General features: G+C 37.9%; 1 protein-coding gene across 3 annotated transcripts in view; it reads left to right on the top strand.

Moving 5' to 3' along the window:
* The window catches only part of ephb6 (eph receptor B6), a 49,041-nt gene extending 31,570 nt beyond the window's left edge, over positions 1-17,471 (top strand). For 2 of the 3 annotated variants that reach the window (XM_058385859.1, XM_058385994.1), the window contains 14 exons: positions 1,761-1,916; positions 2,390-2,661; positions 4,074-4,155; positions 6,488-6,612; positions 7,892-8,054; positions 8,404-8,518; positions 9,179-9,234; positions 9,784-9,900; positions 11,127-11,374; positions 11,536-11,754; positions 12,591-12,740; positions 13,693-13,877; positions 14,334-14,489; positions 17,059-17,471. In XM_058385859.1, coding sequence (XP_058241842.1) covers positions 1,761-1,916; positions 2,390-2,661; positions 4,074-4,155; positions 6,488-6,612; positions 7,892-8,054; positions 8,404-8,518; positions 9,179-9,234; positions 9,784-9,900; positions 11,127-11,374; positions 11,536-11,754; positions 12,591-12,740; positions 13,693-13,877; positions 14,334-14,489; positions 17,059-17,164 — 2,150 coding nt within the window. In that variant the 3' untranslated portion in view covers positions 17,165-17,471. The remainder of the gene's footprint in view (positions 1-1,760; positions 1,917-2,389; positions 2,662-4,073; positions 4,156-6,487; positions 6,613-7,891; positions 8,055-8,403; positions 8,519-9,178; positions 9,235-9,783; positions 9,901-11,126; positions 11,375-11,535; positions 11,755-12,590; positions 12,741-13,692; positions 13,878-14,333; positions 14,490-17,058) is intronic. The other variant, XM_058385914.1, reaches the window with a different exon arrangement.
* Positions 17,472-19,252: the final 1,781 nt, after the last annotated feature.

Genomic DNA, 19,252 nt, shown 5'->3' with positions numbered 1-19,252 from the left:
CCAGGTTCACCACTGTTCCTTTCTTGGACCACTTTTGATAGATACTGACCACTGCAGACCGGGAACACCCCACAAGAGCTGCAGTTTTGGAGATGCCCTGATCCAGTGGTCTAGCCATCACAATTTGGCCCTTGTCAAACTCGCTCAAATCCTTACACGTGTCCATTTTTCCTGCTTCTAACACATCAACTTTGAGGACAAAAGGTTGTCTAATATATCCCACCCACTAACAGGTGCCATGATGAGGAGATAATACACTTGTTATACACTTCACCTGTCAGTGCTCATAATGTTATGCCTGATCTGTGTATATATTTATGTATATTTAAGGCCAGTGAGGTAAAAGAGCATAACAACAAAGTAAATTAAAATCAGAAAAAGAAAATCTTTTTGTTTTTCGAATGCTCTATAGGAGACACAGTATGAGGAAGTGTGTATGTTGTTGTGCCTGCATGTTTCTGTCAGTATGTAGCGCTGCGAGCAAAACAAAATAAGTGAGAGAGAGAGAGAGAGGTTGAAATTGGGTCAGTGATCTAAATACCAAGTACAATGTCAACGGCAGATTACACACGCCACTGATGTCTCTCTCTTTCCTGTTTGCTGCTTCCATTTTTCCTCCAAAATCTATTCCCTCTTGTTGAAATGGCAGCTTTCCCCTTATTTTATATATAAATCACAATAAAATCCCAACTACAACAAACACAATACATCCCTTTTTTCGCTTTGATATATTCCGCATCATCTGTCCTATTTCCTTTTACTATCCTGTGATGCTGTGAGCAATTTGACATCAGCTTATGCATTCAGTCAAGTGAAGAATTTCTATGCCTCTTCCATCTATAACTCACAGGCATTATATTTTCTTATTGTGATGGCTGACAAATAGTAAACAGACTCTGTGTCCAAAATGTTGTACAGATGAGATAAAAGAAAACTTTTCTTCTAGCATATCTCCTTTGTTGTACCTGCATTTATCATATTACTTAAAATAGAGAAAAGGCAGAGAAGGAGGATGTGAGGAGCAGTGATTAGTAAATGATGGGGAGCAAAGAGATCACTGAAAGCCAGGGCATTTTTTTGTACCTTCTTTGTCAAAGCTCTAGGAAAATCACATAATGAGTTCCAACAGCATAAAAGATAGAAAACATCTTCCTGTCGCTTTCTTTCTCTGCCTTATTTTTCTTCCTCTTTCGCCTCTCACAACGGTGCTGCGAGCGAATCACAGATTTAGTAGAAGTGAAAACAAGGAAAAGCTTTTATCTTGGGGAGAATTGCAATACTTTCTTGCTGTCTTCTCTCTCTCTCTCTCTCTCTCTCTCTCTCTCTCTCTCTCTCTCTCTCTCTTTCTTTCTTGTGCTCTGACGTGTCCCACTCAGACACATGCACACTACTGAAGGCTTGAAAAGGTGTTACACTTGTTAGACAGCGCTTGCTGTGAGACTAGAGAAAAGTGTGAGGGATTTAAGGGCCAGCACTCAGGTAGCTCAATGGAGCTTTACACACCTTTACATGTATATCTACATCTACACACACACACCTGACCACCTGACCATGCTATTTGGCACTGTGTCAGTATGAATGCATGTAGTTAGTTACGTTTCATTATTTACACACGACTGACAGGTGAATTCAGATTCTACAAAGCCTCGTGTTGATGTTTTGCCTTTGAGTTTTATTCTGCAACATTAAAGCTGACAGCATTTTTCATAAAACATCAAACCCATCCTATCACTAATTTCTGCATCTTTCTTCATCCTCAGCCTGTCAGATGGGTTTCTATAAAGCCGTGTCAGGGTCGGTTTCATGCACCGAGTGTCCAGCTAATAGCAGAACCAGCTTGGAGGCTTCTAAAGTTTGTGAGTGCCGCAGTGGCTACTATCGGGCGCCAAATGATGCCAACACTACTGCCTGCACTAGTAAGGACCACATGACTAATGCAGCATGTCTTTACAGATTCCATCAACTAACAAAATTTAGAAGAAACCTAATTAGGTAAGCAGTAGGTGCTCAGAAATAACTTCTTAGGGGCTCAGGAGAGTAGCGTCATAATCCTGGCCTCTAGCTGGGGTAAAGGAACAGCCAGATATTATGCAACAGGCAAAGCTATATTTACCGGGTAAACTGGGGGGTAAGTTGGCTTCCTTTGCAAACACTGTCACAAATGCAAGAGAAAAAGCCTACATAAAGGAACAAATCAACAAAGTGATTAGGAATACTCTAATTAATTACCACAGACCATTCTAAAGTGATGAAGCCTAAGCAGGGCAGTTTGAGTAGTTACAGGTCATTATAGTTATTTGTAGGCTCCACATCTGCTCAGACATGATTTGAGAGAGACTGAAATACTGTTTGGAAACTCTGAGTAATTTGAGTGTGTTTGCCTTACCAGCCCCACCCTCAGCTCCTGTGTCTCTGTCCTGGGAGTACGAGAGCTCAGAGGGAGGGGTGTCTCTACGCTGGAAGCCCCCTCTGGACTTGGGGGGTCGGAGTGAAGTTACATATAGTGTGGTGTGTAGAATCTGTCCCTCGGCCACACAGACACAGCCTGGTGCCTGCTCCTGGTGCGGCGATTCTGTCACTTATACTCCTTATAAAAGTGGCCTCAGACAAACTAAAATAACCCTCGGCAATCTGCTTACCCGAGTCACCTATCTCATACAGGTAAGCAGACTATATCCATGAGCACTTACACACTCTAACACAGGAGCAGTCCAACATACAGAACACTATCGAAAGAATAGTATAAAAATGTAATGTAATATTAATTATTTAATGCTATCCAGAAATCAGCCTGGCATTATATATGTGTACAATATGTAGATCATGCATCCCTCTCTCTCTCTCTCTCTCTCTCTCTCTCTCTCTCTCTGTCTGCCTGTAAGATGCTATCCAAAAATCAGCTTAATTTTTTATATATATATCTATATCTATATATATATATATATATATATATATATATAGAGAGAGAGAGAGAGAGAGAGAGAGAGAGATAGATAGATAGATAGATAGATAGATAGATAGATAGATAGATAGATAGATAGATAGATAGATAGATAGATAGTGTGTGTGTGCATGAAAAGGGAATTTTTTTTATTTTAGCAGTTTTAAAACCTGTTCATCATCATCAGTTGCTTTACTGCTTTACAAGAAACAATCTCTGATTCGACTCATCTGTTAGAGATTTCTCTTATGAGTATTTGTCATCTTGTGTTCTCAGACACCCCATTTTACTGTTTTGGGTTATTACTGTTTAAATTTTCAGAAACACACAGGGTGGTACTGTGTGTTGTGACTATTCCAAAACTCATTACCTTTTCCTTTGTGTCATTATCAAAAACTTGAATAAAATCCAGACATTGTTTTATTGGATCCAGTGTAAAACAGCTGGTGCTCTGGAAAAACACTATTGTAATACATTTATAAATGTATTATAAATGATAAATTATAACTTTATAAATGATAACACTGTGATCCACAATACAAAACCCTCTCACTCCAGTACTAAGACTAGTACCCTTCCTATATGACCCTCGACATCATCCATGTGTAAAAAATAAGACGGATGAGCAATGAAACTCATGTCTTATTGTGTATGTTGCTCCAGTCTCAGTAAATCTCTTGTTCCTGTTTATAATAGTGTCTATAAAAGACACCTGACCCCGTTTTATAATGATAACTAAACCTGAAAGTGGATGTGAGAAGAAAGCAATGTAGTTTGATGTTCATTTACAGCCCATTTACTAAAATGAGCCTAAATGGACCATCCATCATTTTCACAGACAGATATAGCAGCCCCTCCATTTGTATACAAATCTCTTTTACTCTCCAAACTACATTTTCAGATGCAGTGAGAATAAATGGGTTCATTTGTTAAACATGTCCAACAGTGATGCACTGAAGATTTATCTTGTTGTTGTTTTTTGTATACATTAATTGTAATCCCATATGCAGTATAAATGCATGAAATTAAAAAAGAAATGTATAGATTTTTGAGATGAGAAACTGATGAGAACTGATGAGAAATAACAACCACTTTGAACTTTGCATGATTTCTCAAAAATGTTGACTGGCAGGTTCAAGCTATGAACGACGTGTCTCCTCTCAGTCCATTCCCACCGCAATTCGCTAGTATCAACTTCACCACCAGCCAATCAGGTGAGTTATTTTACCTTGATTTAATTGGTTGATGTAATCAGTGAGTGTGTGTCTGTACCTGTGTATAGATATAGATTTAGGTGTACACTGAGAGGAAGAAACTTCTCATGACCAGAGATTTTATTGGGGCAGGATGACAACACAGCCTTAAACAACAAGCTTTTCTCGAGTAACTGCAGTTGAGAGTGATCAATATACACTATATTGCAAAATGTTTTGGGACACCCCTCCAAATCATTGAATTCAGGTGTTGTTTTTCAGGAGTTGGGCTTGGCCCCTTAGTTCCAGTGGAAGGAACTCTTAATGCTTCAGTTTCATACCAAGACATTTTGGACAATTTCATGCTCCCAAATTTGTGGGTACAGTTTGGGGATGGCCAGTGACAAAGCAAGGCCCATAAAGACATGGATGAGTGAGTTTGTTGTGGAGGAGCTTGACTGGCCTGGACAACCCCAAGTTCGGAGCATGAAATTGTCCAAAATGTCTTGGTATGCTGAAGCATTAAGGGTTCTTTTCACTGGAACTAGGGGGTGAGGCCCAACCCCTGAAAAACAACACCTGAATTCAATGATTTGGAGAGGTGTCCCAAAACCTTTGGCAGTATAGTGTATCAACAGTCATCCAGCATCCAGTCTAGTGTTTTGAGAGTTGTTAGGCACACGTTTGGTAATCTGTGTTTGATACAAGACACACAGAGAAAAGCTAATATCGTTAACCAGCATTGCCAGATTTCAGCCCGACTATGCCTCAAACACAGCTTTGTATCAGTAACAAGGTCACCGTAGTGCACATGCATTTCTAATGTGCAGATAATATCCCATTTATAATCCCCCTTGACCTCACCCAGTCTTTGCAATACAGTATATATTACAAACAACATACTTCTGCATGTCTTAGACAAAGACTGAACATACAAAGCCTTTGTTTGTGACAATATATTACATTAAGCTATAGCTATAAAATAAGATTTCAGCTAGTATTTTTCAAACTAGCCTGATTAACCCCATGAACAACCCCAGTCAACCCCATGAACTGTCCTGTCTGCTGTTCCTCTCTGATCATGGGGCAGTGTGATTCCTGCCCCAATGGCCTTTATTAGCACTTGTTGCAGTTCTCATTTTTAGTCATTTAAAAGATGTCATTAGATGAAATTTTAAAATGTTTAGAGTTATGTATGAGGACAAGGTTAGGTAGATAAACATTTGTTAAACAGCTGATATATGTGGTGGGGCTCCGCTCCAGCTACCCCTCCAGGCAAACCACCACTGACAGAAGGTATAGATTTGATGTGAGCATGTTTCTGTCTGTCATATTGTCAGGTTTTGTTTCTATAAAAAAAAAATTTAAACGATTTGTTCTTTATCTGTGATTGTTTTTAGACAATGTCAGTGATCGTGTCATATCTTGTGGCCGATTTGTGTTTCTGTAACATGCAAATGCTTACTCTGTATATCAATGTCCATCATTTGTTATTAGTGTATTTTTGCCTGGAGTCTCCTCCTCTCTCACAGTCTTATCATTTCTCCTCCTTGGCTTTGGACTGTGGTGATTTTAGGTCACGATATCCTGTCAGCTCAAATAATGTTCAAGAAAGCAGAAAGAGGAAGAGGTTAATCGTTATGGCAGTTCACAGAAACTTTGGGGATGAACAACACAGTTCAGGCCCCCCTCCACATGAAATCATGAAAAGATTGTGTGTTTCTCACTCTCACACTCTTTCTTCCTGATCTTTCTCTCTCTCTCTCTCTCTCTCTCTCTCTCTTTATCTCATCTCCCACTTTTTGGTCTATTAGTACAAAGCTTTAGTCTGCACCCACATACACATTTACTCTGTACAGATTCCCTAAATTGATATGATGTAACACTTATTTAAATGTCAAGTGGTCTGTACCAGTTCTCAGTGTAAATTGTCCTTGCTCTTGTACACGACTGCTTGAGAGTTGAGGTAGCTGAGTGTGTGTGTGTGTGTGTGTGTTTGGGGGTGGGGGGTGGGGGGGTTGGTTGTCCCTGAACAATGAGTTGATGAGTAATGTGTGTGACATCAGGGTCAGTAGAGTCTTTCAGTGTTTCTTTCTGTCAAACTGAACACTGGCAAACAACAGATTTTGTTCCTAACCTGCTCTCCGCATCCATCTTGTTAGGGAGTTCATCTAAAACTAAACATTAATGTATTCCTATTTTAAAATCATTACAAGCCCCATGAATAACAAAAATCTACACTTAGTAGAGCAAAACAGTGTTATTATACAGTATTCGACCGTGCTATATGTTCATGCCCCCATGTGGTTACAGTTATAATAGCAGTCTCACTCACTATGTGTTTCTCTTTAAGTACCTTCTGAGGTTCCCATGCTGCATCAGCTCAACAGTGCTTCAGATTCTATTACTCTGTCCTGGCCTCAGCCTGACCGGCCCAACGGAGACATCCTGGAGTATCAGCTTCGATACTATGACAAGGTCTAACTGCATCTACACTAAAATTCACTATCATAACATTGTCATGACATATATTTGAGTTTTTTCAATATGCTATTTTTAGGTCACGAATGACTCCGAGGCATGTTTTTTAATTAATGTCGTAAAATAAAGTGAAGGGGGAGGGATGTGAACTTATTAATGGAAATTATGAATTCGTTTTTATTTATTTATTTATTTCTGCCACACCTATTTGTTAGGATATTGAATTGATTTAAATGTAAATTAAAAATGTTTTTGGTCTGTTTAGCCATGTGCAGCTTTCCCCATGTGTCTTCTTTTATGTGCATAGTTACTGATATTTACTGATATCCTTGAAAATCCTTGCACTCAGTACAGTTGTATATAAAATTCTGGATGCCTTTATCCAAAATAATTTTTAAACACATGCTGAAGCAAACATTTTTTTGCAAATCAAAATGCCAAAATGTAATAAGGGGAAAATGGATCCCCTTCTACTCACAGAATATAATGAACTCATTAGGTCTTAATTGGCTCATTAGGACTTGTTCAGCAGGTCAAGATATTATTAGGAATTAGAGTGTAATTAATTCTCTGACTCTTCAAGCCTTTTACTTGTAACACTCAGCAACGTTGGGCTTCTCTAAGTAGCTGACTAAGGATCTGCTTAGAAAATCAAACTAATTGATGCCTACAAGCCAAATAAAGTCAAGAAAAAGATGACAAAATCTCATTTTGAAATAACAGATAAGGAGAGCTGTGAAAGCCAAGACGAGATCTGGAAGACTAGAAAAACAATCAGATGGAACTGCCTGTATACTGGGCAAATGGTCAAAGAAAACATGACAGCAAAGGACCTGCAGGATGGTTTAGCTGACACAGGAGTGGTGGTGCACCGTTCTGCTCTGCTGTGTGTTACATCCTGCTACATGGAAGAGTGATCAGAAGCAAAAGTTACTGATGCAAGAGAGACCAAGAATATCTCAGAACTAGAAGAATTCTGCCAAGAAGAGTGTGCTAAAATTCTTAAAACATGAGAGACTCCTAGCAGGCTAGAAAAATATTTGCACACTGTGAACACTGCCAAAGCGGGTGTTACTAAGTCCTGAGTACTTAGTAAGATGACCAAACTTGCCACAATTACTTTTTTTTTGTTTGTTTATGTTTACATGATGTAAATGATCTCTCATTAACATTTGCCAACAATGTTATTTTTTCAATGTTTCATTCTTAGGAAAGAAAAACAGTAAAATATGTAATTTGGACAGGGGTGGCTAACAATCCATTTTTCCCTCTGCAGAGCTCTGATGAAAGCAGTGCAACCAGTGTGTTCACTGAGACCAACACAGTGACCATAGATGATCTGACCCCAGGCTCCATTTACGCCTTCCAGATCCGAGCCCGCAATGAGCGAGGCTATGGCCCTTACAGCAATTCGGTTTACTTCAGCACTCTGGCTATGGGTACAGATTATATAGATTATATACTTTTCCACCAATTTCTCACCTTTCATGCCATTGACATCAAAAGGATGCAGATTGTAATATAAAAGAGTAGTACTGTTTAGATAGATAGATAGATAGATAGATAGATAGATAGATAGATAGATAGATAGATAGATAGATAGATAGATAGATAGATAGATAGATAGATAGATAGATAGATAGATATGAGCAGCAAACTTGAGTGGAATTTATGTGGCAGTGTAAATGTAAACAGAAATGGGAAAAATGAATAGAAGTATATGACTTTATTCAGAAAGTATCCATGTAATCGATGAAGTTGTCTTGATTGCTGTTTTTGTCACTGTAGAAGAGCGGTCAAGGCAAATTCAGAGCCGTCTGCCTTTGCTGGTGGGGTCGGTGATGGGCGGAGCTGCATTCCTGTTAGTTGTGGCCGCAGTTGTCATCGTGTTTGTCTTCAGGACGTAAGTTTATTTGAATATTTAATCGATTCTAATATTAGTTATGTATACTATATACACCAATCAGGCATGACATTATGCCTAATATTGTGTTGGTCCCCATTTTGCTGCCAAAACAGCCCTGACCCATCGAGGCATGGACTACACTAGATCCTTGAAGGTGTGCTGTGGTATCTGGCACCAAGATGTTAGCAGCAGATCCTTTAAGTCCTGTAAGTCGCAACTTACAGGACTTATAGGATACTTACAGGACTTAAAGGATTTACAGGATTTAAAGGATACTTTTGAAAGATACTGACCACTGCAGACCAGAAGCACCTGGAATGCAGTTTTGGCCCTTGTCAAACTCGCTCAAATCCTTACACTTGCCCATTTTTCCTGCTTCTAACACATCAACTTTGAGGACAAAATGTTCACTTGCTGCCTAATATATCCCACCCACTAACAGGTCCCATGATGAGGAGATAATCAGTGTTATTCACTTCACTTGTAAGTGGTCTTAATGTTGTGTCTGAACGGTGTACACTGCATGTACAAAGATCCAGATGCACTGATAAATTATAAGCTTGATTAAACTGAATAGTGACATGAAGAAATGAATCTATAAAAGGTAATAACAATGTTATGTTGATGAAAATTCTCTTTCTGTTCTTCCTTCAACAGAAAAAGGAGAGAGAGCCATTACAGTGACAGACTTCAGAGATATATTAGCAACCGAGGTGAGTGTGTGTGTGTGTGTGTATGAACAGCAGTAATATGACTATAGTGCTTTCTTCTCCTCTAGCTCCAATAAAGAATGCTTTATAGAATGTATTTTCTCTTTAGCACATTTCCCTCAGGATCATGAACACATCTTTTGCATTTTTTACAGCCTCTATATTTACCTTGTTTTGTTTTTGTTTTTGTTTTCATTATACAGCTCAGGTTGTGAGCTCATGATGTTATTTTAAAATGTTTTTAAAACAGTTTTGTTTTTAAAAGATGTTTTTTTCGAAATGCATTAACATATCAAAGAAAATACAGCATCATGTGTTCTAATTCCATGTTCTACGTTGGTAAATAATTCTCCAGCTGCACTGTAATTTTTCATGTTTGACTGGTTGACAGGTGTGTTGTACTCTAAGGATGAGAGAGAGCAACATTCTCAAAGAGTTTCCTGCTGTCTGTAGGATGCTTGTGCTGATTTTGTTTTGTGCTCCAGAGGTTACATTATGAGCTGCTATTTATGGTGTTCTGAATATTAACATGTTTTCTGTGTTCTTGTTTAGCTGGGGTAAAATATTATGTGGATCCTTCCACTTACGAGGATCCGAGTGAGGCAGTCAAAGAATTTGCCAGAGAAATTGAGCCCGCTCACCTGAAGATTGAGGAAGTCATCGGTGCTGGTGAGTAGACAGATAAGGGTTTAGATTGGCTGGTGATCAGTGCTGCATTGCAGATCTAAAAGATCTATGGTTTGAAAATATATATATATATATATAAAGTAATCCATGTGAATCCAAGTGTTTAAAAAAATATTTCAAGTTTTCGTGCATTAATATCATCTCATTTATTATTTTTTTATGTTGATTTTTTAATTTCTGACATTAAATTGAACAGTCTTTCTAGAAAGGCGTAAATTATTGAAGTGTCATGGAGTCGCTTTTTTGTCTTGGCTTTTTTATGTGACCTCTTTTATTGTTTCTTAAGCTTTTTAGGAGCACCACAGAGCTGTTTTAGTGACTAAACTGCAGAGAAAGAACAGTCAAAAATGATTATAATGTGATAATAATAGTGTAATTAGAATATGTGAGCAGGAAAGGTCATCATTTGCATTTAAAAGCAAAATGAAATCAGAGTTCACATTTGCAGAAACATTTGAAATATTTCCAAATTTCTGAAATTAATTGAACAGTCTCTCTAGAAAGCCTGAAATTATTGAAGTGTCATCCAGAAAGTGAGTACATTTTTTGTGTTGGCTATGTTTCACGGCCCTTTTTAAGAGTTTCTTAGGCCTCTGGGGGCACCACAGAGCTGTGATGTTACGAGTGACTTAACTGCTGAGAAAAATAATTATAATTAAGAGTGTAGTTAAAACATGCAGGCAGGAGAGTTCACCAATCACATTTACAGAAACATTTGAAATACATTGCCCAGAAATTTCATTTTTTTGCACAGATGTATGTGAGAAAGAAAGAGAGCCAGAAGAAGAGTCGGTGTGTAATTGGGTTTGCTCTAACAGCGACTAACATTGACACACACTATAGATTATGTAGGAAAATGGAAATGTGAAGCTGCTACAGATAACTAGCAGGCCTGCTGTGGACAAGTCCACTGATAATAAGAAGAGGGAGTGAATATTAATGCCAAGAATGGAACAAGAAATAAAATGGAATTTTTTGCAGAAGGACATCATGAATTCTGAAACTGCAGATTTAAATGTGGAGCAAGAGCCATTAGAAGGGAGTCAGCATGTCTGTTTTATTCATCAGATATTATTCTATAGATATATTGCTAATCATGTGTCTTTACTTCTATTTTTCTTTCTTTCAGATTATTATTAGTGGAATTTTAGCTGTATATTGTATTATATTGTAATTCATTCTTTCTTTCCTGTTGTTTCTCTTTTCAGCTCAATTTGGGGAGGTGTCCAGGGGCAGATACAGACCTCTGGGCCGTAGAGAAGTGATGGTAGTGGTGAAGATTCTGCGTTGGGGAGTCACAGACCGTGAGAGAGGAGTGTTCCTCAGCGAGGCTGGGATCCTGGGTCAGTTCGATCACCCCAATGTGCTGAAGCTCGAGGGGGTGATCACACACACTCCACCTGAGCGAATCATTATGGAGTATATGGAGAACGGCCCCCTGGATGCCTTCCTCAGGGTGAGAGGGAGGAAAATCTATACCACAGATCTTTTTTAACATGATAGATTCTGCTCTAAATGAAACAAGGTTACTTTTGGGCAACAGTTTGAGAATCTGATTTTCCTAGAAATCGAAGTATGTGATGTCTTTATGTTATTTCTCTTGTTTCCATTTTCTAGGAAAATGAGGACCAGTTCAGTGTGTTGCAGCTGGTGGGTATGGTGAGAGGCATCGGAGCGGGAATGTGTTACCTTTCTGAGAGGAACTTTGTCCATCGTGACCTCGCAGCTCGTAACATTCTGGTGAACTCAAACCTGGTTTGTAAGGTCTCAGACTTCGGTCTGTCACGGCTCATGAAGGACCTGGACCACAATATGCCCACCTACACTGCATCACTGGTATGTTCTTGGAAACTGAGCTGAGTCACTTCGCTATAAATATAAATAAATAACTTACTCTCAAATAACTACATTTCAGTATAAGTTTTAAATCTAAACCTAAATTTTAAATTTTAATGGTCGAATGTAAATGTTAAAAATATACATAAATGTTAAATGTAAATCTTAAATGTAAAAATAAATAAATAAACAGTTAAATCAGTTGTACATCACTGTGCTAGTTTGGAACTAGGTTGAAGATGTGAAAAGCAGGTCAACTGATGGAATTCATGGGCTGATTTAAAAACAGTATCCAGCCAGCCAAGATTTTGCTTTAGAGCAAATAATTGGAATGAAATCAAATCAGTTTTTGTGAATATATGCAATGGCAAAGGGAAAATTTAATCGCAGAGGGTTTAGACCTATTTATAAACAGAACCACTTCTGTCTTCAGGAAATGCAGTGTCATCATTACTAACTAATAAAATCTGAAATTAGTCACTGCTATTAAATTACTGATGTATAAACATACAGAAATAGGTAAATGTAAATACATGTAGCATCCGTAATGACTCAGTTACCAGGTATAATGTATTGACAATTATATTTAACATTTATATTCAATATTTTGATTTAACAATAACATTTATTATTTATATTTAACAATTAGGTTATCTGGTTATCTTTCAATTTTACTTTTACCATTTAGATTTATTCAGAAATTGATTTTAAAACTTAAAACTGTTATTTGTCACGTCATCTACATGTACCAGAATTTCCTAAAATGTTCAAAAAAAGTCAACAATACATTTGGCACATCATATCTTCCCAGATAAACTGGTTTTGTTCTTTTTCAGGGTTGTAAAATACCTATAAGATGGACAGCTCCTGAGGCTTTCCAGCATCGTAAGTTCAGCTCAGCTAGTGATGTCTGGAGCTTTGGGATCCTCATGTGGGAGGTGATGTCATATGGAGAACGGCCTTACTGGGACATGAGCAACCAAGAAGTAAGGCTTGTGTTTTCTGTTTGTGTTTGTTAAGGCCTTCTAGATTTTTGCTCAAGAACTGAATTAAAGGAAAATTACAGAGTGATTTGTGGTCAATCAATGAATCATTTATGGGCAGATAAATCCATATTTTCTATAGACTTATGGTATACAAGTGTTCCAAATACAACATAATCACCAATTTGATAAGGCACAATGGGTTAATACACTAGGCATCAGTACAGCCAAAAAATTTTGCAGGAGCTTGTTCATATGAGGGTTCATTCAAATAATTGCTTTTTTTATTTGGCTGTTTAACCATGACTGTGTAATGCAGCTCAAGACATGATAAGCAACCTCCAGTTTTTCTACTTCTAATTAAATCAGTTATGTGCAGTGAGGAATAAATCTGTGTATGCCTACAGCATTCTAATGAAGGAGCTGTTATGTGATTCAGTCAGTTTGAAAACTCTGTGTGTGTGTGTGTGTGTGTGTGGAGTGCACACTAAGATGCGTAATGTCACCAAAGTCCTCCAGCCATGCAACTGAAGCAATATTATTCATGTGGCATGTGCATCTATTTTTATAACTATTGTGGTTGGAAGGTTACGTTTCTGTGGAATGCCTTCTCTGCATAAATAATTTACATGAAGAAATGTTCATGTGGCTGACCACTACTTGTTATTTTGCACTCCTGATTAGATGCTAACTGAATTTCCTTGGCTTTGTACTTGTACTCTGCTCAACAACAGTGAAGCTGAATGTAATCTAATCAAGTCTAAAATAAAAGGCACCCACTAGCAAAATGTGTGTGCCAACACTCAAGAAAATCGTCCTTTCAGATTCACTGCAATTATGCAATGAACCACAAAATCAATTCACAGACAAACAAGGTAGGAAATGGCAACTGACAGCTGTCACCATTACTAACCTACACATTATTTAATTTTTTTCCCTGTTTCTCTGTCTCTAGGTAATGAAGGCAGTAGTTGATCAGTATCGTCTTCCCGCTCCTAACAGTTGCCCTCCTGCTCTACATGCTCTGATGCTGCAGTGTTGGCAGGCTGACAGACAGGACCGTCCCAGGTTCGACTCTATCCTCTCTTCTCTGGACCGTCTCATACGTCACCCTGCATCCCTGAAGGCTGAGCATGCTCGGTACGACAAGCACTACAAACTACATCTGTCATCAGGACCTGTCCTTTAGTAGGTTTTATGTGTCCTTGACAAGGAACTGTGTCAGCTTTTCACTCGGAATTCCAAAACATATTCAGCCTATGGCTCCACCATGATAATGACAAAATCGGATCTTTGCAACATACTCATATCATGCAGTTAGTTTACTACTGCATATCTCATTACAAAAAAAATAATATAAAGTAAAGATAAATGCCTATGCCAATAAAAGGAAGAAAGGTAATCCAAATGTGTCCAAAACATTAGAGAAACTTCCTATCCTTCCATCCTTCCTTATTAAAATTATATCATGCTCCTGATAAAATATTGTGAAATTCTTAAATGCAATGTAAATATTTGAAAGAGCCACGGCACTCGGATTCATTTTGGATAATGCGTTCTCTCCCGTTATATCCCTCTTAACATGTTCTTTTTAAGCCCCACCCAACCCCTGCTTAGCCCCACCTCCACAGATCTGTCAACAGTGACAACAGTCAGTGAGTGGCTGAGTGCGCTGAGGATGGACCGATACAAAGATGAGTTTGAGAGAGCACAGCTAAACAGCCTGGAGAGAGTGAGCTTGCTTACTATGGAGTAAGTACACTTAGCATACACGGTTATAACCTAGTCATAGTAATTGCTCTGTATTAAGGGCAAGTGGACTAATACATTCACTACAGACAACAGAGTAATGCAAATTCACTCATCAGCTAGGGTAGAGTGGCACATCTAAGCCAGATTTGTTTTATGATGCTGCTATAAGGCCCTTGTTGATGGGCTTCCATGCTGTGCAGCCTCAGTTTCACAAGCAGCCACCAGGTTGTCCAGACCAATGCATTTTAAGAACTGGTTCATCTGTGAATAGTGCAATATAATACACAGTTGTACAGCACACATTTATTGCACTGATTTGTTTATTTTTGCTTTTTAAGAGTGTACAATAAGAATTTATTTTAGTGTATAATGTAATTATGCATTGCAATTATAATAATGTAATTATTATTTGCTTTTTAATAGCATTTATCTGCACTAATGAATTGGTCTAAAATAGCAATGTCATTAATTACTGTTAACAGTCAATAATCATCCAGCATCTACTATGAATAGTAAACTGGTTTTCAGCTATCCAGGTTGTTTTGCTTGTATCAAAGTCAAAGCAACTGCTAGATTCTGTGAGGCCTTTTGTTACTCATCATTACTCATAGGCACACCTACAACGGCATGGTGACAGGTATTGTTAACTTGTGTAAAGTGTAATGAATCTAAAAAAAAAAACAAGAACTGCTAACATTTCAGAGGAGTTTTATGGCTACTCTGACTAGATTGCTCCAAAACTATCAACAATAGGAATACATACAAGCGGGTTACGAAGGAAACAGTGCAAATAGAACAACAATGTTATGCCCTATGTTTTACCATCATATTTCTCACTAAAACGTGTAGTGCAGGGAAGGTACAGACTTGTAAATTGCTAAAAGAAAGCAGACACTCCATATCTGCACAAATTCCTCAGGACAGGACTCTCAGGGCAATCAAGACATGCAAGCTACTTTAAAAAGTGACCACTAGCACATTTTTTGACAAGACAGGACAGTCTGGAGGGCATTTATGTCATACTGAAATGGAGGCCTGCGCCACCATTTATCAGCTATTTGTAAAGCTGTGATAACAACTTTCATCTTTGGCCTGACAGCTTCACTCCCATTTACACCTCCAGAGTACAGCAAATCTGTTGTGACCTTAATGAAGTTCGTAACACTGATGTGATTCACACGCTGGAGTTTAATTGCTGGAGAATGTGCCACCACTCATTTGATGAGTCCTTCGGATGAGTGGCCAAAGGTCCTGTCATTATGATTTTCAGATACTAGACATGCTGCGAACAGGGTTACATCATCTGAGAACACTAAAGTTGAACTGAGGGGAACTTTTGTTCTTTGTGCCAAAGATCTACTGTTCACTCATGTCAAAAGTTTTGAGAGAATGGCTAGAGTAAATCTGTAAAAAGATTGATATCACAGTGTAAATAATAGGGATAAGAGATACATTAGTATCATTTAATCATAGTTTTGGTCTATACTAGTACCACTATCAATACGAATACTTGAGTGCCATGGCATGTTTCATTTAGTTGTTTATCATTCCCCTAGTTATAGTATGTTGATGTGCATCGGCTACAAGGCTTGTTTTCAGTGAGTTGATTAGCTAGCTAGTTTAGTTAGCTAATAGAAAAGGTTGCAGTAGAGAGCAGGCTGTGTTTCAAACATATTTCTGCATAGCTGTGAATAGAGCTTTTTTATTTCTTCAGAATCCCTTCTTGTTAAAGACCAATAGTCATTTTCATGAAGAGTATACTGGTTAAAGGCTGTTATTTTCACTTACCTAGGCTTTCACTTACCTCGCCTACCCAGTGATTGCTGCAGCATTTGTTGTAGCAATGAACTCTGAGTTCCCTGTTTAAGATGTTTTATCAGGTCACTCTTGATATATTTTTGCATAGTGCAGTCTGCTTTGCTTTCACATACATCCAGATTTATGTCATCTCCAGATGTTATGGGATTTCCCACATACAGTATTATTCTGTTAAAATGAGCTGATCTTAAATTCTGTAGCCAAACGCTTTATGGTTGAAAGCATCCTGTTCAAGAAACACACAGTGTTGGTGGCCAGCATTATTAACATTACTGTTTGCTCAGTTTGAACAGGAAAAAAAACAACAACTATCACCTTTCTCTTTCATAAAAACAGTTTCACGTCATAATAGCAATTTGCCGGACAAAATTCAAGCCAGTGGGGAAGGAGGTGTGCAGGCAATTATGCTTTTTTTTTTAAATAACAGCAAGCTATGGAAGACCAATCATATTTTAACATCATGTTAATGATTTCCCATGCATATACACATACCTTGTGTGTCTTCTCATTGGTCATTTTATCAGATACTACAGGGCCACCAGGGAATGAATATTATTTGGATAGTGGATCATTCTCTACACAGCAGTGATACTGGCATTGTGGGGTGTGTGTGTGTGTGTGTGTGTGTGTGTGGTGGTTGTACGAGTCTTTTATTAACAGCAGTGCTGCTGATATTTTTCATTAATGTGTGCACTTACTGGACCTTGTTGGTGCGGCTATACAAATTGTGCATACTGTGTGTGTGTTTCAGAGATGTGCAGGCTTTGGGAGTGAACCTGTTGGGTCATCAAAGGAAGATTGTGAATGCAGCACAGCAGCTAAGGACTCATCTCACTCAGGGACAGGTGGAGGTATAGAGGACTTTTCCCCTACTTTTGTGTGGACACTTAAATACACAGATGTCCAGTCCAGCCTACACAGCAGCCCAAGCCCTGCAACACAGGGAGATAAAAAGGACTTTACTGAGAAGAACTTTGTTTGTTCTTCTTGCCATGCTTCTTTAGGTATCCATATTCCTCAATCGTTTGTCTTTATTTTTTATCTATCCATGTTCCTGTCTGCCTTGTTTCTCACTCACACAGACACACACACACACACACTCAAATGTCTATTTTTAATTAGTGCAAATTGCAAATTGCAAAAAAAAAAAAAAAAAAAAAACAACAGCTATAAGCTAATGTCTGAAAAGAAAACAAAGGGCATTGCCTTACATTATTTGACGGACTCTATGATTTAATTGAGCAATTACAAAGCTTTGGAATACTCATTCAAATTAGGAATTTCAATACTAATTCAAATCTTTTTCCACTTTACTCCAGGCTTCTCATCTCTAATGATTAGGGACCCTGTTCCTCTAATAGACATAAGACAGTTCATCAGTCTTTCAAGAGCTGAATCCCATTTTGTTTTGAAGTAGGGACCACTTGCAACTCTGCAGGGCAGTGAAGCTAAAATGTTAGAGCTTATATGATTGTATTGAGTTGCTTTGGATTCACTCATTAATGTCAAGCACCAATCAGAATAGCAGATTTGTTCACTTTCTTCAAAATTAGGTCTTTTATGTCTGTTTTATGTCTGTTTAAGGTAATTTCTGTACCTTTTCAAAAAAAAAAGAAAAGCAAATCAGTAACATTCAACACTATTCCAAAACCCTTTCAATTGTACCCAGTTTGCAATTCTTAGTCAGATTTGATGGCTGAGGTGGCTCAAATCCAGATTTTTGCCTAGATATGATTCTGATTGTTTTTTTTTAAATATAATTTTGAACCACAGTCATGTCTGATCCAAGATTGCATTCATATCTCATACACAGCTGTGACCGTCTTGAAAATGTGATTCAAATCTGCATGATCACTCCTGGCACCAGTTTTGCATACAAAGAAACACCAGTACTATCTGCAACAAAAGCAATGCAATTGGCCTACTATTACCCTTTGTTTGCAATGACCCTGCAAGCATTCAAGGCTTGTACTGCTGGTTCATACAATTTATGTGCATGACGATCAGATTCAGACACTGGTAGCCTGTTACATATGGGTCACATAAACTTACTCAGAGGACAAGAAGCATCAGATATGTGCTAAAATCAGCATTACGGCTTGAAGGTATTACGGAATGGAAAGATTTGGGTATTTTTCCACTGATTTGACTCATATTTGAATCATATTGCTTATAACAGGCCGTTATAGTGTAAACTGAGGTACATTTCTGTATTATTATTATTATTTGCAACAATATATTACAAGAAGACCCATTAATCTTTCTTTTTTTAACACTCACAGTAAAATATTTGTTTTCATTGTCAGCTATAGGCTAGCGGTCTTTAAACAAACAGTGTTCACTGTTAACAGGATATCGTTTGTCACCTCATCATGTACAATTTCAGCCAAAAGTGTTTCTAAGTGTATTGTCCCTGTGTATTGTGTAATGAGCTGAGTAGAATGCAAGCTTCTACATTACACTGAAATGTATGAGTAGTTATTAGAAGTTATTTCATAATTCATGCTTCTTGTAATGTAGCTTATACTACATAAAAGGTTTAGCACAAGTGCACTTATTTACCACGCTATAGCAATAGGTTTGCTGTAGCACTCATCTGACTATTTCAGTGGAGGTTATTGGTAATGATTTAGCTTGTTTTAATCGATTCATTAATTGATTGATTTAAATTGAACCAAATTATTATTCTATCTGTCATATACTTGTTTGCTTGTAGAATGCTGTGTGTTGAGTTGTTACCAGTGCTGGCTACTGGAATTTAGTGTGCATTTTGTAGGGACATTCATAGGAAACATTACAAAAAAAAAAAATGATGAAGCCATGACTTTTAATATAAAGGCAGTCCTTCAGCAATTTCTCCATTTCTTCATCTTCTAGACCAGCATATATTGCCTGCAAAAATAGAGAAAAATGTATTTTGTTGCAGTCTTTTCTAATTTAATACA

This window comes from Hemibagrus wyckioides, linkage group LG01 (assembly GCF_019097595.1).
Source record: "Hemibagrus wyckioides isolate EC202008001 linkage group LG01, SWU_Hwy_1.0, whole genome shotgun sequence".
NCBI classification, from domain to species: Eukaryota; Metazoa; Chordata; class Actinopteri; order Siluriformes; family Bagridae; genus Hemibagrus; species Hemibagrus wyckioides.
Note: the sequence above shows the minus strand (reverse complement) of the source record. Positions and strands in the feature narration are given on the sequence as shown.